A 24,859-nucleotide genomic window follows, 5' to 3' on the forward strand; every position below is an offset into this window, starting at 1 on the left:
CATGGTAGTAGTCCCGTTTGAACAGAATCTCACCTCGTTCGCGCTGCAACTTATATGAGTGCTCCAGATTGGTTGTGGGAGCGGGATGAAGCGGGAAGCTTATGTCGAAGTCGGCAAGATATCTTGTCTTTCTCTGAGTAGTAGACACAGAAACGATTTTAAGGAAAACGCTTTGGTCTATAAGCCAGACACCTCTAGGCGGCTAATCTCTACTGTCCGACATCGGCTTCCCGGTGCCTTTCACCGTAGGTCACTGCGACCATGCGTTTCTTTGCATTCTGGAGGCATCTGCCTTGTCGTCAATGAGATTAGGCATAGGACTGTTGAATCCGCCATATTCTGGCTCCCAGGATGCTGAGGATCGTGACTGAGTCAAGGCAGTCTGACAGCCTTTGGGAAACGCATGCAAGAGTCGTTGATTACCAACATGTTTGCGTCTGGAAGCAGAATGCCTAGTGACATAATGATCTTGCACTAAGCTGATTCGTGCTCCTCTGCTGGGACATGAACTGTTAAAAGTGATGTCCGAATAGCTGGCAAACTGAGTAGTTGCAGAAAGTCGCCTTTGGTGCTTGAGTATACTTTGAGATTTCCTGCCGGGAAATGAGTTCGTAGCTCTAAGAATCCGTGCATTGAGCCGAAAGTAGGGAAGGTTTGGCTCTTGGAATGGCAGTCTAGTAGGACGGTGTTATATTTCTGGATTACCTGCGTAACCACGGAAGTTACGATATAAGTGCTCCGATGGCTTTGCTAAGCTTATCGTGTATACCCGCATTGGACGGAATCCCCACCCTGCTGCGAAAAAGCTTACCGGTTCTCGTAGCTGGCTGCGAGCTCTGCGGGACCCAGAGCAACGGTGTGAGACTCAAGTCTTTCTCGTCATAAAAGCGCCCTGTGCATTCATGCGGAACGTCTGCCATACCACTCAAAGCAGCAATCAGGTCGAAGTATCCCTGTTTCCTCAGAAGATTAAAGGATGCAATGGGCCTGTTCCTCAGATCCTGAGTTCCCATTGCAAAACCATCGCCGCACTTGGTCTGGACATATTATTGAAATATTCGGTATCGCCGGTACTGATTTGGAGATCTAGAAGTTGAATCGGAGAGATTAGCAGATCCACTCGCTTGAGAACTTTGCAGTAGGAATGAAGGGAATGGGTCTCGGTACCCTTGGAGACGGCAATACCTGTATTTCCCAGGAGAAGTTCAAGCCTGCTTAAGCTTTCACTACCGTGAAAAGATAGAGCAAGGGGTCGGTAAGATATGAAATCATAATTAGCTATTTGCCGTACGACAAGCTTGTCTGCAGGTGGAGAGACCGGTGGGGATATGCCGTCCTGAGACTGATAGTCAAAGTAGACATCAACCTCGTGTGAGATGATTTGCTTTTCATATAGAAGAAAGGATGTCCTTTATGCACTAAGTAGTAGGCGGGTAAAAGGCCTTATCAGGGTGGCCGGCGTCGAACACCCCACCCCTGTTACATTCAGCAATCGTTTCATCCACTCCCTTGTCCTTGAAATACGGTCTGTCGAAGCTATCGAGACTCGACTTGCAGGCGCATGTTCCTGGTTGTATTGAACAGAGTCTTGTGGGGCTATGGGTTGACGAGCTGTTAGTCAAAACGGGAATGCAGTCCTGCAAGCAAGCACACCGGATGGAGTGTCCGAGCGACAGAAATCAGTGGTCGCAATCCACAACTGCAGGTAGCAAGTGAGCAACACTTGTGACGTGTCAAACACGCATAGTCTGGGTGAAATTTGGCGTAGGCCAGGGAGATGCCTTCACCTATCGCTCTTGTAAGGCTCAGATGCGATAGCGTAGTTCTAAAGCTCCTCGCTTGTTCCAATCAGATAGGCGCCTCTAGAGTTGGTGGTGAACATTTAGGGCCTTGGCAATGTACGGTGAAAGAGCGTAAATCCAGAAAAGGTGTGATGCGTTGTTTCCTTTGAAGAAACGGATTTGCCTTGCAAGACTTAATCACCATGGTGTCATCGACATGCATATTCACTGTGTCTCTGCCTGAAGTCCTATAGCTGGCAGGCGGTATTTACGCACACATTGACTAGACTAATATAGGCACATTCAAGATCGCTTCAAATGGAGTGAACAGCATAGTAATAAGAATATTTAAGCAGGCCACAAGTCAACATTTAGTGGACCACCAAAGTCACTCTACGGAGTCACAAGCTAGCTCGATTCAAGGCCAGTGCCGATGGAGGTTGCAAGAAGGTTGTGCCTGAATTTACGACCCGCTTCGGACTCTTAGCCTGATCTGCTGAAGCGGGGACATACTATCGCCTCAAGTGGCACGAAAGGAATCGAGATCGAGATCCGGAATCAGATCGATGGCGGTGGTTGGCGCAAGCCTCAAAAGTTTACCAAGACCACAGCGCTTGCCTGTGACTGACGAATTGAACGATGAGCATCGTATGACATTCCTGTCACACTGGTTGATCAGCTCTAATCATGTCCAAGCTGGTGGAAGATTGCTTGATTTTGATACCGGCCCGGAGAATAAGGCAACCACGTGAGTGTGCCTCAACAGTCGATATCACGTGCCTAATCTGCTTGATGACGTAGAGAGCCTTTTCTGCTGACCGAGGCCGTATTCGAGGGTCAGGTTGTCCACTTTCCAACCATTTTCGGGACTCGCTCCTCTTCTCTACAGATCTTCGTCACGACCATGAGTTGCTTGACCTAGCCTCGCACTGCACAATGAATAAGACCCTGCTTATCGTGTTTATTCACGGCTTCAAGGTGCGTTGTGTGTCCAAACCTGCGATCCTCCCCGCTTAATATGTTCTGGGCGCATAACGTGTGTCGGTCGCAAGGTATACACCCGTCTTGCTGATTTATCCGCAGGGAGGGGAGGATACATTCGGAGACTTTCCTAGGCATTTTCGCACCCTGGTCAGCCGTGCCCTTCCGGCCGTACGAGTGACAAGCGCGGTCTACCCAAAGTACGAAACTCGGGGCGACCTGAAGGAGTGTGTGAGCACTTTTCGGGAATGGTTTGTCACATGTTATGCGATCTGAATTGATTTCTGCGTCAAAACGTACCACTAAGCCATTATCGTTCGTGCAGGCTGCAAAACACGGTCATCGACTTGGAAGTCGCCAACCATACAGCTTCTCCCACCGTGGATCCTTCAGTCCATGTATTCTTAGTCGGTCACTCCATGGGTGGGATTGTGGCAGCCGAAACACTTCTCGTACTGGCTTCCGAGCAGCCTCTGCCACCTAAACCCGCTGCCAACATCGCAACCAAGCCGAGTGCACCTGACTCTTGTACCGATCCGCACGCTGCCGTCAACCCCGGCGCATTTATGTTTCCACATATTCAAGGGGTTTTTGCATTCGATACGCCATTTTTAGGCATTGCACCCGGGGTAGTATCGTATGGAGCTGAAGGACAGTTTCGGAATGCCACCGCCGCATATACCGCGTTGTCTGAGGTGGCGGGCCTGTTCGGAATTGGAGGAAGTAATAATTCTTCAGAGGAAACTAGAACGGCCGATCGCTCAGGAGAACCTCAAAAAACCCTACCGACTTCTCCGACTAACGACGCCGCGGCCACGCCCTCCTGGCAACGGTGGGGTCGGTACGCGATGTTTGCTGGAGCAGGCGCTCTGGCAGCCGGCGGGGCAGCGGCAGTTTATTCGCAGCGTCAGAGACTAACCGACGGCTGGGGCTGGGTGTCATCCCACCTGGTGTTTGTCGGCTGCCTAGCACGTTCCTCGGAATTGCGACAGCGCCTTGCCTCGCTCGTGGATGTCCAAAAAGACCGCGGAATATCCTGCGTTAATTTCTATACGTGCTTGGGCGAAAACGCGAGCTCACTGGTAGAGAACACAAGCCGTAGCAATACGTCGTTCAGCCAAAAGATTATACGCTCCAAGGATCGCACTTTCTGTTCGCTTCCGGCGGGAGGCCAAGGCCCGGGGCTTCCGGATCTAGGTCTCCGATGGGTCAGAGCCGTGAATGATAAAGCTGCAGATGAAATTAAAGCCCATACCAGCATGTTCTTGCAGACAGAGAATCCGGGCTACGCTTTACTCCTTCGTGAGGCAAGCAGAGCACTGGTGGAGTCAGTCGACCAGGGATGGTACGCCACGGCCACCGGATCGGTTGAGGAGGTTGATGGGGACATGCCGCATCATAAGAGGGATGCTCTCCACGACCCCTCCGATGATGGCTTCATGGATGGTGACGACGTGGTGGTCGTGGAATAGAAGCTCTAGTACTTGGAAGGGAGAGGAGGGCGGTGAATGGCATTATCCTTCTCCCTTAATGCCTGTCTCACTTAACCTACCTCTTGCTGTTTTCCTCTGGCGAACATCTCCTCTTGGGCGCTGCTACCATTCAAGGGCTCCAAGTGGCTTTCACGAAACAATCGCTGGATCAGATGTTCATCCGTTGCTCCACTTACTTCGGAAATCAAGTCTTGTCGCTTACCCGGGCAACGCTTATGAGACCTGAGTTGGAGCTAGTGGACGAAGGGTCCGATTACATCCTGGCTGACGACGAAGGCGGGGGGCTAGACTCCAGTTGGCCGCTCACACAAATGAAGATTTTAGTGGCTTACTCTGGCACAGTAAGTTTGGATTTCTCGGTGGAAATTGCAATCTTGTAATTCTCCGGCTAATAGCTTCAGAATGGGTTGATAACATCCGATCCATCGATGGTGGATCTTCCCCTTTCCGAAAAGCCGGCCGTGCATCGGAATTGGGCTCTACCATGGCATACGGACTAATGGATCCCATGGGTCTTGGACGATCTTCATGCTCATCGTCACCCACAAATTCTTCTGCGAACCGAAATCCTCCCTTGAAGCATCACCGTCTGTTCTAATCTCCTCATCAAGGCAATGTCATCTAAATTAAGGAGATTGGCTGCTTACTTCAGCAGTTGAGTTGCGCTGATGAGACATCCGCACCTGATTTGGTAGATAGTCCTCTTTTACTGTACCGATGCAGGGGCTGTTCCGGAAAATATTGAAACGAGGGACTCTGCAGTCCAGGCATCGGTAGATGTGTGTGAGAATGTGATTGAGATCCGGTGCGACTTGGTCTCTGCCTACGGGCCATGAGTCAGTTACTGATTTCGAAAGGAGGACATGACGTAAACACTCGGTTTCGGACTCGATCTCTCGATCGCCCGCCAAGTGCAAAAGCTTAGGTGGTATAATGAAATCCGATGTTAGTCCGAGACAGAACAGAGCCAATTCCAAGATTCAGGAGCTGGTCTCGAGGAACAACCCATGTGCTCGACTTCAAAATCCTTTATCTGCTTCACCAGTCTACACTCCAAAGAGTCTGAAGCACATAACTCGTGAATACTGTGTACAATGCCTCTTTTTAGGACCAGTACTATTCTGGTCGAGCTTGCCCCGAATAGGCAGTTTCTTTTGGTGAGCTGAGCCCAAAGCGCGATGTTGCTTAAGCATACAACATGCAAAATGGCCCTTCATCTATCCCAGTAGGATTCTAGGTGGTAAGGCATGCCGCTAACCCGCGCTTCAATAGCGAGCCAACCTATGACATGCAAGTGAATATACTTAAGCAGCAGCTAGTCATACATAGCTATTTACATGGTGAGCTCGATACGGACTGACTGTCTAAATATGTCCGACATAGCTGTAGCCACTGTACAGTACAGTGTACAGTAAGGACTCTTGTTGTGCTTGGGTCAACTACCCCCACCGGAACCAAGTTGGCCGTCAAATCCCCCCCTCCCTTGCAGGGACAATGGCTTGCTTGATCTTTCCCCTTAGCTTTGGCCGATGGAAAAGCAAACAGGCAATAACTAAACAAACAAAGAGACAAAGAGAAGCGTCAGACTGCCCCGATCGACTCTTTCTCCCCCCGCCTCAGCCCCATCCATGATTTTAGCTTGTCTCCAACTCGGCGAATGCCGAACGGGCTATTGCCTTAACGGTTGTGGTTCTGACTCGCAGGTACGACCAACCATTCCTCGAGTTTACACCTACTGAGAGTCTGAGTTGTCTACCTACTGTTATCCTGTGGCTGCCGTGATCCAGACTTCCAGCCCCAACGTCTTATCTAGGCAGATGGAAAACCCGCCTTGACCCCTTTTTCTTTCTCTCTCAAATCCACCTTCTTTGTTCCCCTCTCCTCCCCGGGGGAATGTTTGCTCTCCAACCCCTGCTTTGTTACTCTGGATCTCCGTCTCCTATTACGCCCCCCTTTTTGCTGAGTTGAGCAGGCATAGGATGATATTTCTATGGTTGATCGACTGCTATAGGGGTGACCGGTGGTCGTCAAATCATTTAGGTCGCCCCCACTAATGCCAAGTGCTTCCGCATTCTTCTGAACACCCCAATCGTCTAGATAGCAGCAGGTGAAGCAGAGCATGGTAGCTGCAGGGCACAGAGGACAGGCATACACAGTAGGTGTCCTGTCGCCTCGGCCGAACGACGGCTTGGATTAGCCCGTACCCCGTCTGTGTTTCGCCGGTAGCAATCTACAACTATCTGCGCGCTAACTTCTTTGGTGTAGAGTTACAGTAGAGCGCGGTCGGAACGGGCCCGAGGACCAATTGCAGCACAGTATCTGGCGTATGGGGCCATTGGCGACAAACCACTTCCCAGCTTCAACTCTACAGAGAACACATTATTGCGTGTCAACCACACATTGCCCTACTGATACCTTCTTTCCCCCACCTTTTGTTCCCCTAGTTGACAATTACTCAGTAGACATCATACTATACCTAGTTTGCTCGATCTCCGGCGAGTTGAACCTTTTCCGACTTGCGTAGCCGCTCGGGCCCTTCCCTCCTCGAATTGACTTCGGTCGGTGCTCAGGCCCCAGCAGACTTCTGCCATTCAGCTTGACCATACCTGCAACATTCCTTCGCCAGAATCAACGGTAGTCCCACAGGTTTCAAGATCTGGATATAAACTACCTTCCTCCTCATGAACCTATAGCTCCAGGGTCGGGGTCATTGGCTCTACAAATAGAATTAGAGGTTACATGGATGTCATTTAGGGCATTGTCGGCCCCGACCGAGCTGCGGAGCAAACCTGGGAGGGATTGATTGACTTGCATTCGCTCGCCCAATCCAGGCCACTCAATGGGCCACTCGAACTTATGACATCCTTTATCTCGTTCATTGGCTGCACCAAAGAACCTGTCTTTAGATCCGCTCATAGTCGCTACCAACTCTGCCGACATGCAATATGGGACTTTGAGACCAGTATTAATTCACCTCAACCGCAACCCAGGAGAGGTTACTATCTAGTAACATTTATACATAGCTTGGGAATTATGCATTTTGCTTACGATGGCTCAATGCTGCCCATGCATAAAGATCCTGGTAAGCGCCACGTGCAAGGAAAAAGCAACAACGGCTGCGAGGGACCGCGTCGATCATCCATTGCCCGACCCGATCAGTCCGGAAGCTGATGGGGCTTTTTGCATCGCGCTGGAACGCTATCTGCCGTGCCTGCTGGCCGCTAGAATCCAGTTCCCATGTAGCAGAGCCCCACCGGATTTAGGGAAAGTCCTCCCTTTCTTTCTTTTCCTTCTTGTTTTCCTCTGCAGGGATTGTGTCGTTTCAGTCAGTTGTTGGTTCGATTCATTTAAACCTTGTCTGTCTCCATCCCTCTCCAGGTGGTCCTGTCTCAAGTACCTTTCGGGTTCGCCTCGCTGTGTTTGTATCAGTTGTCGTCCCCTCTCCAACGTGGGCCGTTTTTGCCTGACAAAGTATGGCTGGCCCTGGAAACCTACAGAGCGGGTCCGAGATCAAACAGGCAGCTCTACAAGACTGAGATCTTGATACTCGTTGAAGAGAGAGGTGGCAGATTGTTGAAAATGCTGGACTTCGAATTCCCCGCAACCCTTAGTAACTGCAATACGGCAAAAGGTTCGAGGGAGTGAAGAAGGAAAAACACGAAGGCAAAGACGCATGTTTTCCTGGAAGTACCTACAATACTAATAAACTGCCAAACACAAACCGCAAAGCAGATCAAGGCAGATTTGATACAATACTGTCGAGTGGTGCAAATTGACCGGATAAGGCCATCTTCGGGCAATTTGGAAAAAGGAAAAAAATAAAAAAAATCAGAGAGCAAGCAAAACTAAAAAAGAAGAAAATTCAAAAATAATCTTTTGTGTACAGAAAAAGACGATCCATAGTCCCATGGAGCTATTGTTTGTTCCCTGTCGTTACCACCTCTACTACTACTCAACCACCGGCTTGTGATGGGCTCTAGTTCGCATGGCCGATGCTGAGAGTGGGCAAACACCCTCCTCTACCCACCATTACCACCACCACTGTTATAAAGAGAGTATGTTATACTTGGTCTGGAACACACCTATAACCATGAACAAAGGCTTTCTAAACCCGTCTGCGAGCAAGAGGTCCATCAAACTGTCTAATCTGATCATTGGCTGCTGGTGCTAGATCCTGCTATATTATCTTCCTATCCACCCGTTGAAACCAACAACATCCTGGGGCATCTCGAACCGAATCTCAAATCTCACCCTTTACCACTTGGCTGACCAGTCACATCCCTCCTTCTTGCTCTATTTTCGCCAGCCTTGAAAGCTAAGATCTGACAGCCATGTGCAACTACATCAAATACGTCTACATCTTCACATCTTGTGCCAATCCGGGTCAACACTTGGCCAGAACCGAGATAGAAGGCGGCAAGGACGGCCGTTGCGCGAAATCTCCTCATGAAAAACTTATTCTCTTGAGCGGTGGATGTGATCTTTGCGCCAAAAAATGCTAAGTAGTGTACGAATTCGTTGGGAAAAAGCTGCGGCGGAAATTGGAGGAAGAGATTCTCTGCAATGGCCTATGCGATATTGGGGAGTGCTGAGGTTGAGGAAGAAGCTTCTTCAGATCAGAGGTTGTGTCATACAGTAGCCTCCATCCTCTCCCCCCCCTCCCCCTCCCCGGCGGTAGTAAGCTGCTGCTATGCGCATTGCACACCAGACTACGGCCACCCGATGGCCTCTTCTTACTACTACTACAACTACTACTACTACTACTACTTACAACAACTGCAACCGCGCCTTCCTCTACCGCACCACCTCTTCGTCTTCTCACTCATCACCTTATCTCTCTCTTTCTTTCTTCGCTTTCTTCCTTTCAAGATTCTTTTCTACCATTCCCTCTCCTGCTGGTTCATTCCGCTGCAACGAGTTCGTGTCTATTTATCTGGTCTGGTCGAGTTTCACTTGCATGGCGCTGGGGGGAGTTTAGATGAACCATCTAAAACTGGTTTCTGCATATCATGATCACAATCTACAATTGAGTTACAGCTGCTACTTGAATCTGCCTACTACCGCAGAGACAAGAGCCAACCTCGTCTAAAGTTTCGTTTCCCTTTCTGCTAGAGTATTTCCGAAGACCGCCAAATATCGGTGGGAGAACATGGTACCACCATGAAACCTGGAACCGATTCCTTACTTTTTCGCGCAGGAGCATCAGCGGTATCACATGTTATATTGCACAAGATGTGTGCTCCAGTTTCTTTTTTTCCTATTTTCGTCCACCATGACAGGTCGGAACTGAAAAAGATAAGGGAACATTCACCTTCCAGTAAGGGCAGACGTTACTGTACACAAGGCCCGCCTTGACCCTCACCCGCACAGCGGCGGCCTACTGCCCGCAAGGTGGCCGTCCCGGTAACATCCCGGAACACTCAACGCTAAGAAACCGTTAGCTGGCTCACTGCTGTCAACGATGCACAATGACGGACGCAATAGCCTGCGGTCCGTTGCCTGCCAAGACAAGCTTCCTGCTGTCACCCTCGATGGGGCCTCCGTTGCAGTCTGTGCTCAGATTACTCTTGCTTCCTCGCCTCGCTAGCGATCGCCCGAAAGGGAGAGAGACTGCAAAGGGGTTTTTACACGTATTCTCGAACCCACGGCCGGAGGTGGATTCCGGTATCTCAGAAATTACTCACGGAAATTAAGCGTCGCACCAGCTCGAGCTCCTGGCAGGGATCTCAGAGGTCTCCTTGTCACAGGACCCAACCCATCAACGAGACAGGACGGAGAGAAGCCTCAAATAAGAACTGTTGGCTGAAAGCGAGAAAACGTAATTCGACGGCAAATTTAGAAAGGAAGATGAACAGGGAGCCATAAAAGGAAATGGAGAGAGCCAGAACGCCAAGGAAGAAGGATTATATTGTAGACGGAATCTATTGCGGAAGAAATAGGACCAAACAATACCGCAATTTTCGCCGTCCAGTAACCACCAAATCTGCTCTGGCCTCAATCGATCGGAAAAGTATTTCCTATTCAATGAGAGCTTACAAAGATCCTAATGATGATAAATGCTGCCTGCCAGTCGAGCTTGCAGCTGACTTTGCTGTACATCGCATACCGGTACAGGGTTTCTCATGCTGAAACTCGACACAGACCATGGTTGCACATCTGCCGATGCGGACACAGGACGTAAGTCATCTTAACCGCCTGGTATTGCATGAGAGGGTCTATTAATGGCCCAGTGAGTTGTCACCCTGCTAGGTTTTCACCCCCCTACGGTTTATCTCCTTTATCGATTGTTATTTATTCGTTGGTTGAAATATGTCTTGACGGGGAAGGTATTTTTCGGCGGCAGCCATTCATAGACACGAAAAGCCAGCGACTACTACTCACATCGTGGACAATATTCGTTATTGCCCAAGGTCCTAATGATTTGGATCGAGCAACGAATGAGAGCTTGGCCCACTCGTGCTTTGTCTTCTTTTCCTCTTAATTCTGCCTTTTCGTTCAAAAATGGGGTAAGCCTCAAACCTTAACACTGATTGATTATTTTCTAGGACAGCATTCAAGGCGGTTCCCACTCACCCCACATTCGGGCCGATAGTGCATTTCTGCAGGGTATCCAGATGATGCCCCTTCCACTTACGATGCACCCTCGCAGTAGAAAACCCCCGTGACCGAAGAACGGAGGATCAGAGATCAGCGGTCCAGGTTGTCAGGTTGAACAAAACCAACCCCCGCGCATGCGATTTTGAGGCCAGTCAGAAGACGGGTATGTTAAGGGCCGATGCCTCGTCTAACTTGCTTTGGCGAAACATACGTTGGGTCACTGTCCTTTGGAAGTCCAATCCCTTTCTCGCGGGTCAAGGAGAACCGGACGACTCGGGAATGTCTAGCCAGCCGAAGAATGGCTCTTAACCAGTCGATGGATAGATAAGTCCAATTTGATTCAATCGCCCGGGACACGTTGTCAATTACTCTTAACCGTCGCGCCCAAGAGGCGGAATGACGTCTCACACATCTACGTGGGAAGGTTCTTCTTCGAGGATCGAATTGTGTGTTCCTTTTGTTCTCTTCCGCGCATTTCCCATTATCCATGCTCTGACTTCCGTCCTTGACGAAAGAGCAAGGGAATGGAGACTATGAGCGGCAAGGCTCCTCCACCAATGCGCGCGAACGCTTGCCCCTACGTTAGGCGACATTTACTCAGCTACACACTCCGGTCCTCCGCTAGATTACCGTGTCGTGGTACGGAGTTGCTTCCGACGCCAACTTTCGGGAGACGATACACAACAACGGTTGGATCGAGGATCCGTGTGGAGCTTCTCTAATGCAGAGCCTGATTGCTTACTTGTCCCCTGCCGTGTTTCATCATTTGCTTTTCTCTCCTTTTCCCGCCAGTCCCATTATCTGGCAGAACCGAATCAGCAGAACAAAAGCCCTGGATCCCTGCAGGCGTGACCCCATTGCTAACAATCTGCTATGGTTGTCGATTGTTGACTTAATGAAAAGGACCCGGCAGTGGAGCAAGGCTTGAAACCAGCCACTGAACGCTAAATAATAATTAGTAGGTTGCCGGCATAGCCGACCACTTTCCTGCTCTAGCACCCAACATCGCTGTTCGGACCCTGATCACGGTAGTTGAGGGGAAAGTGTCTCGCCTCGCAATGAGCGGCGAGAAGTTCGCTCATTGCTCCTTGTTCCAGATTGTCATGGGCCGCATGCCTGTCAAACGGGGTAGGGGTTTTCGGTGATTACTTAAATGTCAAGAAACAACGCGTAGGCGTCGCTGATCTCGCCAAGAGGTGCAGTGGCAAAATACCTGCCATTCCATGAGGGTGGGTGGCTACATTGTAAGGATGTATGACTTTTCTGATTGGTAAGTGGTTTGTTAACACAACAACTAACGACACAGTACTCTTTTTCCTGAGAGATAATCTTGGAGGGAAGGATTCTTACTCCTTGTTGTTTGGAGCATCAGGTACCTGAGAATGCGAGCCCTATTCATCAATAGTGCCCATGTTCAGGGCCGTAGAAAAAGCAATCTATACGCCGCGAACGAGGGATTACCGATTTGGGCAAGTAGTCACCTATGAACTCATTCGCTAGTTGACTTGGGTGATTTGTTTGCCTAGCCCTGTTAATGAGACTCACTTTGTCAACCAGACCGGAAAACTGATGACCAAATGACTAATCAGGAAGTACCCCCATTAATATCGAATACTGGTGTATGAACGAATGATGCAAGTAGGTACTGTACTTTATCAATCACACCAAATTTTAATCACAGATACGGACGCATATTGACAGATCCGATAAGCAAACAAACATAAAAGCCCCAAGAAAAGTACTGACAGTCACCCTTGATGCAATTGCACACAACACGGCCGACCGACCCTGTCAAGAGCTTGCAGTATGCACGTAGGTGCAAACCTACAATAATAACCCCTCGGACAAAGCACTGCAAGCGAGGCGCGTCAGGACAGTTCCTTGTTGTCTCGTCTGAGTCGTCTCCCCTCCCGCTTCCTGTTTGTAGGGCAAGGAATTCACCCAACGTACTGGGATCGAGGACGATTATTACTGCGTACTGTGTACTGCGTCACGGCCATATACGTGTATTTCTTGTCCGGTTATGCCTCGGTCGATCTCCTCCAGCCCAATTGATATACAGCCTATGTGCGGGCAGTATTCTGAGTCACAGTCTGTACATGTATGTACAAGTACATAAGTACAGATTAGAAGGAAACAAAACACGGCCCATCTGTTCCGTTCCAAAGCGCTTTGTTTTTTCTGTCCTTCTAGTAGATTGGTTGGGATTTCGCAAGGAATCTAGAGCGCTGATCTGCTTGCTGGATTGACGGAGTACGAGGTACGGAGTGCCTTCAAAGTCGATCTTGCTCATTCTTGATTAGTTAGTTACATGCAGGCAGTGAGTAGTAGGCGGGAGCGGTGCGCAGACTTTACAATCTTGCAAGGTTAAGTGAGCTATCAACAAGGTTGGAGGATTTGAAATTTCGATTTTGCGCGTTGTCGGCCGCTTCTGTACAATATGTGCATCGGTAATGCCAATACCCGATCACGCATATAGGAATATAATAAAAGTCAATCATGTGAAACTGAATGCCATCACTATTTTTCGGTTCATTTGTTATCGCAATACTGTTGTTATACTGTAGGTAGTAGGTGGTCGAGATTGATTGCTGCGAGATGATTACTTGACAAAAGCAGGTATATTAATTTATGGTTTGATTACAGCTGTTCTAGGTGAAGGGGAGGCGAGTCCCTGATCAAAAGAACGTGAGGACAAATAGTTTAGTTAGTGGTGACGGATTCTGGTCGCTTGAGATGATCGACATTTCAGGCTGGATATGGCTAGTATCGTGGCCGTCATCTGTCAATGCTTGCGGAAAGTCCTGTCGGTATCATGAGAATGTGTCATCGAGAGCACCAAAGGAAAACTTAGGAAAGGGGCCAGGAATACTTGTATCGTCAACTCGCACCTTGGATGTCTGGAACAAACAAAAGGGCTGGACTCTTAGAAACGAAAGCACGCAAAACGTAACAATCACTAGAGAGTAAGTTATGCATGAGAATCAAAGAATTCCCGGTTATATAGACACCCATGTTGATAGTGGACAGTGGCGACCACCTCCACCTCTATCCGAGAAATCCAAATTGGTGCCCCGGCAGCACGACAGTGTGGCCGGATCTGATTGCTTCTAGAACAATAAGACCTCGGTGATGGTCTCCGGACGCGGCGGCAAGGGAGATAATGCAAAAGTATCTGTGCCCCCCTTTCGCGAGCCATGCAGGAAGGCTCTGAGATTCTGTATCAACCAAGACTCGTCGGAGCAGGGCAGAGCGACAAACATACGAAAAGAAACCTAAGTCGCATCCGACGGACGACCCCGTGTTGTGGCACCTGTACGTGCTCTGCTGGATTGGTTGTTAATTGTTTTGCGCGCGCGGGCGATGTTCACTGGCTCATAAATCATGCCCAAGCACGTATCAGTTAGAACCTGAGCGCCCGGATCGCTCCAGGCGACGACATAAATCCTTGGCAAGCCCGCGCTTAGGAAATGTATGCTATATGCCTGTCTTCCCTTTACATCTGAAAGTTGGAAGGCGGTGTCGGGACCCGATGCTTTCCTACTAGTACTGCCATGCAGCAAGGGACGGAGTCTGTCTTTCGATTCATTTTCGGGATGATGATTGTGTATTGTCTCCAGAGCAAAGAGATCAGGTTGACCCGAGGGGTGTCGGTGGCAGGAGCAGGAGCGACCAAATCATGGAATGTGGTTTCTTCGCCGGTGGTAAAGTATTCGCAGTCATTGGCTGGTTAATTTACCCGGTGGACCGAAATACGGAAGACTTCCGGTAGTATTCCTGTAGAAGGTGGTGTCTCATTTTGTCAGACTGAGAAATAGAGACAGTATATTTGTGGCATTCGATCTCGTTGCGATTGCGAACCCGGGAATCATTTGATCGTCCATGGTTGTTGCTTCTCTCACTTTCTCGAGGTCAGACACAGAGACTCCGACCAGCAGCCATGTCCCCGACCATGCACTTCAGATGCCGGGAAAAAGGGCGTCGTCCGGATTAAAGTTACCAGCCAGATGGGCGTCAATGTGGTAGTTCGAGCGTAGATGCGGTAATCCGCGCGGGCGGCATTTGTCCAGGATTAACCGTCTGTGTTCGCACGTCCCTCCCACCCACGCTACGCAGGTATCATGACAATCAGTTTATGCACCTCTTCAGGCTTCAGGACACCATTAGCGATGACCACGACCATCGATCTAATCCCATATGATGGGCTCATCCTCCTCGGCGCGCTCTGCAGAACGTAAGGTGTGCAATTCAATGTTGGCTTGGCTCCCGTTTGGCGATACACTGCCGAAGACTCTTCATTCCACTCCAGAACAGCGCAATCGTTGTCCATCAACCGATCGCTATCGTTTCTGAGGCCCGAAGAGTGTGACTCTTGAGCGAGTTTCGGCGTAGCTGGTCCTAGTATAGATGCAGCAATCGGGATACACTTGCTTCATGTCGATGGAACGATTGCCACCTCGGATCTTCGCCATCTGACAGGTAGCTCCCATCAGTAATTGAACCACTTTCCCACAAGACTTCGATGTCTCCACATCTAATGCTGTACGGACTAGGTCCGAACACCAACACCAGAGTGGTGGCTGATGGGGGTCCATCGACAAAGTGGGCATGCTAGACAGCACGCTACTTTGACAGAACCAACCACGTCCATTGCCCAGTTCATCGCACATGCTTGCCGTAGAACACGCACCCAATCGGCTTGCGAGACGATCTCAAATTTTATTGTGTTCATTGTGAAGCGGGAATGATTTACCTGAGGTCTCACCAGAATCGAACATCAAGGACTTCGGCTCGACGATTGATGATAATTGCTGCAGGACTCGAGCTACTCAAAAGTGATATGAGTATCACTGGCTGAAAAGATATGATCCTTGACTCTACCACCAATACTGTGCTGGCCATGTACTTAACCCTAACGGCTAATCCTGACCGATGACTCTGTCTTCGGGGCTATCACGCCTTCGATGAAGTCAAGGCGAGACTGCTCGAAAAGCTGCTGCGTCAGCGGCACCTTGAACAAGTGAGAGCTCCGGGGCAACGATCTGATCGAAAAGGGTAAACGAGCGGGCCATAATGGACACGGGATCATAGATCGTCGAAGGCTCATTGATTGTCGGCTCATTGATTGTCGAGTGGGCTGCGGTTCTGGAACGACAAAGATGGTGGCGGACATGTGGCTTTTCAAGACCATCTCCTTGCTTGAGAGGAAAGTGCGCCCAAGCTCGGCGAGCATGAATATAGTTCCTGCCATTGAAGGACCAGCTTTCTCGGAGATTCGCCACCTTTCACCCCCTTTCGCCACCGTTATGCACTGCCGCCAGACAAATGCGTAGAGCCAAAATGATCTCCTATCGCATTTTTCCATACCAGCCCATCTCCCCAATTGCATTTGTCTTTTCTTTCAGAATATTTAGTTCTGGTCGGAGTTTCGTCCTTGATCGTCGTACTGATTTCGATGCTTTCATATCGCATTGAGAAGCGAGAGACTTGACTGTCGACGACGCTAATGATAGCAGCATAGCATGTGATTCCTTGAGGTCTAGGCCACTGAGGTCGTATTGGCAGCAGGGTCCTAAACACTCGAGTCGAGGGGTGTGGTACAACGAATTCGCCAGTCAGCTGCGGTCGCCTGGCTCACCTTTCACTTTCGATTTTGTGTCTCCCAGCAGTTTCTGGTTATGATTTTCTGGTCATTCGTTGGACAAGAGAAAACAAGGCATCTTCTCCAATATCTCAACGGCAACCGTCGTAATGTGTTAATTAAGGACGAGTCGTGTCGTGGGGAGTGATCATCGAGGTTGGTCTTGTCAGTGGGTCAATTCGACAACATGTGACTTATTGCTCGTAGCGGGTGTATTCTGACGCTGAAGTTTAGTTCGACAATATCACACAGGCATGGATTGAGGAAAGGTCCTTTGACGACCACTCTTGAAAGGGGTCTTGCTTTATTATTCCCTTCGAGGTGGATAGTATGGAAATGCTTGCTGAAGGCGGTCAATGTCACTTTCACAAAAGAGGTATGCAGAACCCCATCGAGATTCTGCGAGGTTTGAAGCTCAGATTTTCCGTGTGATTTCAGGAATGGGTACTTTGTTTCTCAATCTTGCTTCGGGGCAAGTCAGGCATTATTCATGCATCTCCGGTGACTAGTTCAAGGTACAATCGATCTATATCCAATGCAGTTCGAACCGGGAGTTATAGGTGTCATGCTGCGAAGTCATCGCTGGTTTCACTCGAGTATGCCCACCATGTGATACTAATGAAGACGACACAATCCTCAGTGGTTGTTGAAAACTGCACATTTCGACACGGCGATAAGAGGCAAACGATATACTGAAAGAAGCAGGGAAGATGTGCATGGAAGTCGGTCACTTGCTGGCATGTGCGGCTGCAATGTCGGTATTGTACGAGCGCAGATTTCTGACTTCGTGGCTTCTTCACCAGATGAGAGATCAATGCGAACCGGCAACTTGCCAGCTCGTAGGGGAAAAGACATTCGCCGGACGACGGGACCACCCTGCTTATGAGGGGCTCTGGGCCTCCTAGGTGCGGCTTTGAAATCAGAACCCCAGTCATACCTATCAAATGCCAAGGAACCAAGGATGCAAGCAGGGCTTGATGTGGAGAAGGGAGCAGGGGCCATCAGTCCCTTTCAGCGATCGGGCCCGATATGCCGCCTTGGAACAAGCCAATTCAGAGAGAGCACTTCAGGCAGCGGTCTGTCAACGAAGCGCTAGAAAGCGGAATATGGTTACCTAAATGGGTTCCACTGATCGAAGAAATAGTCCTCATCGGCGATACCTCAATAGGCAGCAAGGCGAATGGTTTACATCACGGAAGGCGACAATCTGATTTAGCGATTATATCACTGGTCCGTATCGCATACAGCCACATCAGACAATTGGAGGGTTGGCATGGAGCATTCAATGATGTTAGAATGCTGTTGTTCTTGTCCCTGTTTGTTTTTGCCACCAGGTCAATCGCTAGCGGGTACCGTTTCGAGAGCGCCCATTTCCCAGATAGCATGACGGGTGATTTTGTCTTGTCTGAAGGATGATATGGGATCTCAGAGTAGGGGTTATAAACTTTTCTGAGGCGCTTTCCGATGGCAAGGAGACCCTGTGATTCTGAGTCGACGGCCGCCGATTTTTCTGCGGCGGCCGAAGGGTTCTGGCCGGGTTTTTGGTGGAGGTGGGGGGTAGTGAGGAGGATGTGCATTGTTTTCATGGGACTCGTGCGTTCCACAAAAGTGCCGGCATCCCGCCGGTACCTCCTTGTAGCCCGAGCATCGTGATGCGCAATGCTAGCGAGCGGACTTTTGTTCTTCCAACATGAATATCAGCTACTCGATCTACATGCGTAGTGATACCGAGAAGAGAGGTGATTGGGGCGAAGGAAATCATTCTTGTTCAGATAGATTGACGATCTGTCGGGCTATGTTCCGAGTGCTGATTGAGAGGCGAGGGCAATGGCAGGCCTGAGGCCATGAGACGGTTTGTGCGATTGCCGAGAGTGCGGAAATAATTTCCTGAGGAATTCCAATGTGGTGAGTCGATCCACACTTCGGCTCCCCATACGCGCTAAAATCATTTGGCCCATCAGCGTTTGTACATGGTAGAGTATTCAGGAGGTGGAGAAAGGAAAAATCGGCGCACTCTGCAGCTCATAGAGCGGTTGGCTTTGGGTGAAGTCAATGTTGTCGGCTATTCCACCTTCTGGCACTTGCCACACTGATTGACGTTGAATTCCTGCAAAGATGAAGATGAGGAATAGTTACTGAGTGATTGATTGATGAGGAAAGAAGTCTGGTGGTTTTTTGGCGATGAGTTGCTTTCGAGGAGACAAGGAGAAGAGAGGAAGTTCAAAGTTTGACATGGGCGAAAGTCACAACCACCTACTGCTGCTGCTGCTTCAGGGGCACCTGCTCTCTTTGTTCTTCATACACACGGTAAAGCCTATACTTTCCATACCTACTCCCAATACCTTCTTCTACACTCTTCAAATAATCAATCCTTTCTGTACTTTCTGTGCTCTCTGTACTTAACATTCTTACAACTCTACTAAACTCCTACTACGCATCCTACAGTAGCTCTTAAATTACTACCATTGCCATTGCAACCATTGAGATAATTGCCACTCTCGACAATGACAACCCATCCAATCCCTAGCAGAGGTTCTATCATAACTTCTACAATAAACAGTACTATAATTTGGCTCTTCTTACCGTATGACCCGCTGATCCTCTTTCAAAAAGATACAGAAGTCTCCCGGAAGTCTCTCATATCTACTAGCACAGCTACAGCAACACCAGCACACAGTACGCTTACTGCGCTCCTTATAGCGTTGGAATCCATCTAACACGTTTTCTTTTATTTATGGTCTCAAACTAAGAATAATCTTTTTACTCGCATGTCAAAAGGATCGCACCGCGACCCACCCCTCAAACTATCAATACGGAAAAGGAACAAGAATCAGAACCACAGACACAAACCATTCGATCCTCGAGACACCATATTGTTCCTAGCTTCCATCACCATAGACGCAACGATACCCTCGTTCTTCACTTGCCAGCACACCACAACAGGAGGATAAAACATCACATCCCCTACCCGACCATCCCACAGTCCGTCACCAAGGGAACTAGCAAACCTCCACCCAGGCATCAAGGTTAATATTCTTAATCACCGTCGAAAACAACCCCGCATCCTTGAACTCACACGCCTTATTCTTCTGCTCCATGGCGACCTTAACCTGACTGACCACCTCCGCCTTGGGATACTCGATATGAAAGACTGGCTTATTCTGCTGCACAAACGGTGCATAAACCTGACACTCATCCATCTCCGCGCACTGCTCATTCACGCACCACTGCATCTGGCCGATCACATCCGCGATTATACTCCCCGCGTTCTTAAGGCCGATGCTCAAGCCCCGGGCGTGCGCCTCGCTCGCCAACCACCCGATGAAACTCACCGCGTCAGCGGCCGTCAGCCCCAGCCCGTTGTCGTTGTCATACCCGTCCACGTTATCCGGGTCGACGCCGTCGCAGCCCTTCTGCCTAGCCAGGTCGAGGCGCGCGGCCAGCACGCGGCGCACGTTAGCGGAGCGGATGTCCAGCCATTTCTCGTCGGGCCACCCGTCCAGCATGTTGCCGAGGTCGGAGGACGCGAAGTCGGCTTTGTCCGGGCGGTAGTTCTCGTAGCTACCTGCTGAGAAGTAGCAGATGACTTTGCGGTTCTGGGCGTGCAGTGATTCGATAGCCGAGGCCTCGTTGATCCAGAGGTCGATGTCGTAGACTTCGGTGGTGCTGTCGATGCTGCTGGGGTCGATGGGGTCGGTGAGGATGATTTGCCAGGTTGAGGCTACTTGAGGTTGCCATATTGTTTTGTTGCCATAAGAGGAGGAGGAGGAGGAGACTGAAACACTGGAGCTGCTTGCAACGGGGGCAGCGCTAGAGGGTGAGATCGTTGCGATGAGAGTGGTGGATGTAGAGATCAATGTCGAAGTAGTGTCATGGTGGTGGTTCTTTCCCCTCGAGGCAGCCCCAAGTCCCAAGAAAAGACTCACAATTATCAAACCGATCTGATAAAGGAATGACATGGTCACATGCCAGAGGATCTCACAGTCTCGATAAACTCGTTCAGGGTTGTTAAGGAACGTCGGGTCAGAGAAAAAAAAGCGCCACAGATATCAAATCTAGGACAGCAAAGCCGGTGGGAGAAAGGAATGTGTATCACAGATATCAATCTGGAAAGGCAGAATGCAAAAGGAGTGTCACAGATATCAAATCTGGAATGTCGTGATGAGGTTCCTCCAGGTTGAAGCAGACCTCTCCTGCTTATATACAGCATCAGAAGAGGGGTACATCCATGACGGTACAGTAGTATTCACTGAGCACAATCCCCCAAACGCGTTGGCTAGGGCCGACCAAGAAAAGCCCAAGTTTCACAATTCTCCGCCGAGTGAATGAGCACGGCATTCGAGGAAATAACGGTGTGGTCTTTTGGCCCACAAGAAAGCAATCCTTGCACGTACACGGTACTGCCAAGGCTCACTCAACTCAGCAATAAGCAAGTACTTGAGAAACAATGTTTCAAGTTTTGATGTCTCTTTTGTGGGCTGCGGCGTCCATAGTTCACGACAAAGGGCTCCGATTCAATATACGAAGGGCGGGGTCATCATGCGAAACAAAGAGGGCAAGATGTACCGAGAAAATAATCCAACAACTGCCTTACCCCCAGTCAAGGGTCATGGCGCAATCAAAAGTCGCATGGCACTCAGGCACCTGAAAACACGATCTGGAACCGCCTGAATTGGCGGGGTCGATGGCCGATCTCATCGTTGATTTGTTGGGGGGCACAATCCATGCAGGGTCTCTTGATTCAGGGACGGAGGAACATCCGCTGTGGCTGACAGGTCCAGAGCGCTAATCGGCATGCACGTCTGCGCTGCATTTCCGGCGGGTAGAGGCCTTTCGTCGGGTGGAACTGTGTCACAACATCAACCGAGATGGGACTTGGACAGGTCTGACAAATGGTGAAATGGAGGTGGTAATTGGGTACATTCCCTAATACACGGTGCAAACAAGCAGGGATCTGCGATGAGATAACAAACAGGGTCTTCGATGCAGGGATCGAGTCAATGAATGAGATGAGATGGGGCGGGGCTTGGCAAGGCAATATGACAACCGAGATGCTCAGGATGCCCAAGCATTCCCCGAGTCTGACTGGTCGAGACGAGTTGCAGGTCAAACACGGCTTGCTTTTGTTTGAAATGTGACCCTCCATCTATAACCCAAGCAGATTGGATGCGCCACCTTATAGGTCGTCATATAGAGCAATAAGTAGGTTGCCAGTGGGTCCTGTAAGAAAGATAGATGCATCCAAGCCTGACCTACAGCACAGACATGAGTATATACTGATGAAACACAACCACACGACAATCAATCAACCATTTCATTCAAGACGTACTTAAGATGTTGTTAGAGGCCTAGACTCAGAACGTAATTAGAGTCCAATTCTCTTATTGTAGTCCGTTGGTTGTATCACGTGATCGACATGGGAGAGTTTCCTCTGCCCCTCGTTCCCGCCGCCCCACCTTCCTCTCCTTATACTCACTCTCCATTTGGACTCAAGAAATGGTCTGACTGGCACCACCTTTCCCTGCGATTTGGAAGATGCTGGGAGCGGTTGAGATGATATATCCTATTGCCATACTGAGCTAAAATTGCTCCTATGATGGTTGCAAAAATGGTTCTTCGCAGCCCTTGCTTCATTAAGTCGAATTCAGTTGCTCCATCGCCTCCTTGGTCAGCCCTTCCAAGAAATCGATCGTATTACCTGGATAATTTACGAGGTCAATCTCAGAATCCTGGCCGACCAGTGTTCTCTCCAGATAGATCTGGAAGGCGGACTGCTGCTCCGGTCTGGCAGTGGTTGTGCCCCGGAGCTTGACCACACGGATACTACACAGGGTCGCTGCAGCCTCGATCATCGTGCGCAGCATGTCGTAGATTCCACCTTTGACTACGTTAATAGCATCAAGGCCAGCCTGCGCCGCGAGGAAGGCCGTGTTGTTGTTCTTCGCTGCTTCTAGCACTCCCTTGGCGAACGAAATTCTAGCACTCAGGCTGCTATTTTTCAGCTGCTGCAACTGGAGGCGAAGTCGTTTCGACTCCAGCTCCTGCTTCTTTAGATAGTCGCGATGGATCTTCTGCGCAGCGTCGACCGTTTTGCGCGCCTGTCGCTTGGCCTCGTCGACCTTCCCCTGCGCGGCGGACTTGGCGATATCCAGAAGTTTCTGCGCATTGCGAAGGTGGTCACGCGCGTCGTTGATGCGCGTAGGCCACTTCCCGCTTAATCGTTCCAACCACCTTTCAATAATTCATGGCCTTGGTGAGGCCGTGGAACAGTTGAGATTGCATGATCTTTGGGCCAGCTTGAGGTCTAAGACGAGACCTTCTTGGGTCGATTGGACTTCGGAGATCTTCGGCCGTTCCTGAGTAATGAAAAGATCAAGTTAAAGCCCAAAACAGTGAAGCAAAGACTGGATAGTATACCAATTACATTTTGCGTTGGCTACGTTATCCAGCGCGCGCTGCATGGCGGCCTCGGTCTCTCCAAACTTGGCCATGAATTGTTGTCTCTTCTTTTCCCGCTTGAAGAGATACAACTCCTGGTCCAGTCGGTCGGTCATCTTCTTGAGATGGCAGCCAGCCGTATAATGATATCCACCAAAGGTGGCTCTCAGGCTAGCGTAGGAACAGCTTTAGTTTGCGGACGTGGGCACCGGTCCTCTCCAGTAATAGAACAACCACATGTACTCAACTCCTACATCCATGTTGCTGATGCATGCACCGATGCTAGATCCGTGCTGCTGGCCATTGGCCAGCGCCATGGAGCAAGTAGATACTTTCTACCTCGAGGACCAGCAGCTGTGCCCCCTCGGCACGTATGACTGTTTTTGGCTGGGACCTTGCCTGAAGAATGGCTGTCCACTAAACAGCCCCAATGACAAAACGGTCTTCCAGCGGGGGCAAACCTCGTGTCTCGGCTGCCCGCCGGAAGTGGATCTTCAATTGGCGCGGCGGTCCCCCGATGCAGGGTAACGTGTCGGAATTCCCGGGGGGTGATGCTCGCTTTAAATTGCTGCCAATCGCCGGGGTGCGCCCCCCGGCTCTTGGCACGGGTCCGGAGCGGGCCTCCATCCAAGAACCCATCTCGTCTATTCGTCTACTTGGCCGCACTGCCCACGAGGGCGTTACCACCACGGCGCAGCTGAACCGCGGCTAAACTTCACCTACGCCCGCTATCGCCATCGACTCTCTAGGGAAAGGAAATCTTCGGATTGGCTTGCAGCTCCAAGTCGACAACGAGAAACGCGTGATGCGATTCGACATCGTCGACTCCTCAACGCCATTCTCTCAAACCAGGTGGATGATGGGTCTATAAAACGGGGGGAACCCCCGGCAATGAGATAACTTTTCATCGAAAAAACAGCAGCTTTTATCTCACCCTCTCAACTACACAATCCGAAACCCTCAGACACCTTCGTCTACCATCAAATCTTCAATTGTTCACCATGCCTGTCACCAAGGGAAACACCATCACCATCCCCATCCAGTTCCTCAACGGCACTGAGGGCAACAAAGTCACCATCCAGTGGCAACAGACCTTTCGGAACCGCCACGAAGACTACTGGATCTGCAAGTGGACCAACAAGACCACCCGTACGTCTCGATCCTGAACCCGCTCCATGCTACGGAAGCTGTGACTGATTCCTCACTCCCCCCATCCCTCCAGCCGGCGACCAGGGCGTCATCTTCGTGCAGGCCAGCAAGCTCGAGGAGCTGAAGTCGCGCAGAGTCGAGGGCGACGACCTCACCGTCGTCGTCAGCGACGAGTTCCAGTACGGTCAGAAAAAGGACCAGACCAACCGCTTCCTGGTCTACCACGACAAATCCAACAAGCCCTATCAGGTGGGTGTTTCCTAGCCTCGGTCCTGCCTTAGAGGGTATTCCAGACATGCTCACACAATCACAGCACCGCTTCATGGAAAACACCCTGACCTCCCTGGGTGCCAAGGGTGCCGACTTCATAAGCAGCTTCGGATACTCCGATGTCTCCACGGTCGAGGATATTCTCAAGAACTTTATCGGTGACTACCTTAAGGATTTTTAGAGGCGCAACCTCCAGAGAAGCAAGATGATGGGTGGATGTGTGGTGGATGAGATAGAGGAGGTGTTCTGCAAGGGGGGGTGGCATGTTTGAGTTTTATATCGGTGTTACTTTGGGCCTTTCCAGTCATAGCTACTTATTTTGTCGATCATGTCTTTAGCTCTGCAAAGTCACGAGTTCCTTTTCAATGGCACACAGTTCTTATAACATGGGATCTGCTTTGCATTGGCATCCAAGCAAGGGGTTTTGTCGTAAAAGGGTGTATACAAATGCCTCCCACTGATATTGTTGCCGGAAAAGTAAATTATAGTGAGAATGAGCCAATAGGGCA

General features: G+C 50.0%; 5 protein-coding genes across 5 annotated transcripts; 3 read left to right on the forward strand and 2 right to left on the reverse strand.

Moving 5' to 3' along the window:
- Positions 1 to 2,717: 2,717 nt before the first annotated feature.
- Positions 2,718 to 4,234, forward strand: BP01DRAFT_338932 (uncharacterized protein; the record flags this gene model as incomplete). Its single annotated transcript, XM_025573340.1, has 3 exons — positions 2,718 to 2,759; positions 2,865 to 3,013; positions 3,088 to 4,234. The coding sequence occupies 3 exons, from the start codon at positions 2,718 to 2,720 to the stop codon at positions 4,232 to 4,234; spliced, it is 1,338 nt and encodes a 445-aa protein (XP_025432334.1).
- An 8,162-nt stretch (positions 4,235 to 12,396) lies between these two features.
- Positions 12,397 to 13,345, forward strand: BP01DRAFT_29914 (uncharacterized protein). The gene is made up of 2 exons (XM_025571941.1): positions 12,397 to 12,494; positions 12,564 to 13,345. The coding sequence occupies exon 2, from the start codon at positions 12,610 to 12,612 to the stop codon at positions 13,099 to 13,101; it is 492 nt and encodes a 163-aa protein (XP_025432335.1). The 5' UTR covers positions 12,397 to 12,494; positions 12,564 to 12,609; the 3' UTR covers positions 13,102 to 13,345.
- A 6,147-nt stretch (positions 13,346 to 19,492) lies between these two features.
- BP01DRAFT_268725 (endo alpha-1,4 polygalactosaminidase) lies at positions 19,493 to 20,230 on the reverse strand (the record flags this gene model as incomplete). The annotated part of the gene is made up of 1 exon (XM_025571369.1): positions 19,493 to 20,230. A coding segment is annotated over one exon (738 nt), but the record flags the coding sequence as incomplete, so codon positions are not given.
- A 1,439-nt stretch (positions 20,231 to 21,669) lies between these two features.
- On the reverse strand, positions 21,670 to 23,440 carry BP01DRAFT_397638 (uncharacterized protein; the record flags this gene model as incomplete). Its single annotated transcript, XM_025578512.1, has 5 exons — positions 22,911 to 23,440; positions 22,192 to 22,724; positions 21,970 to 22,031; positions 21,823 to 21,841; positions 21,670 to 21,713 (listed from the first exon to the last, which is right to left on the reverse strand). The coding sequence occupies exons 1-5, from the start codon at positions 23,045 to 23,047 to the stop codon at positions 21,670 to 21,672; spliced, it is 795 nt and encodes a 264-aa protein (XP_025432337.1). The 5' UTR covers positions 23,048 to 23,440.
- A 136-nt stretch (positions 23,441 to 23,576) lies between these two features.
- On the forward strand, positions 23,577 to 24,607 carry BP01DRAFT_422871 (uncharacterized protein). The gene is made up of 3 exons (XM_025579593.1): positions 23,577 to 24,080; positions 24,154 to 24,329; positions 24,394 to 24,607. The coding sequence occupies exons 1-3, from the start codon at positions 23,933 to 23,935 to the stop codon at positions 24,529 to 24,531; spliced, it is 462 nt and encodes a 153-aa protein (XP_025432338.1). The 5' UTR covers positions 23,577 to 23,932; the 3' UTR covers positions 24,532 to 24,607.
- The last annotated feature ends 252 nt before the right edge of the window (positions 24,608 to 24,859 follow it).

Source organism: Aspergillus saccharolyticus (assembly GCF_003184585.1).
Source record: "Aspergillus saccharolyticus JOP 1030-1 unplaced genomic scaffold BP01scaffold_11, whole genome shotgun sequence".
Classification (NCBI taxonomy): Eukaryota; Fungi; Ascomycota; class Eurotiomycetes; order Eurotiales; family Aspergillaceae; genus Aspergillus; species Aspergillus saccharolyticus.

Excerpts from the sequence above, each read along its gene's own strand:
- BP01DRAFT_29914 (XM_025571941.1), top strand. The coding sequence starts at position 12,610 with ATGCAATTGCACACAACACGGCCGACCGACCCTGTCAAGAGCTTGCAG.
- BP01DRAFT_422871 (XM_025579593.1), top strand. The coding sequence starts at position 23,933 with ATGCCTGTCACCAAGGGAAACACCATCACCATCCCCATCCAGTTCCTC. Across the intron at positions 24,081-24,153 it reads GTGGACCAACAAGACCACCC|CCGGCGACCAGGGCGTCATC; the intron begins GTACGTCTCGAT and ends CCATCCCTCCAG. Across the intron at positions 24,330-24,393 it reads AATCCAACAAGCCCTATCAG|CACCGCTTCATGGAAAACAC; the intron begins GTGGGTGTTTCC and ends ACACAATCACAG.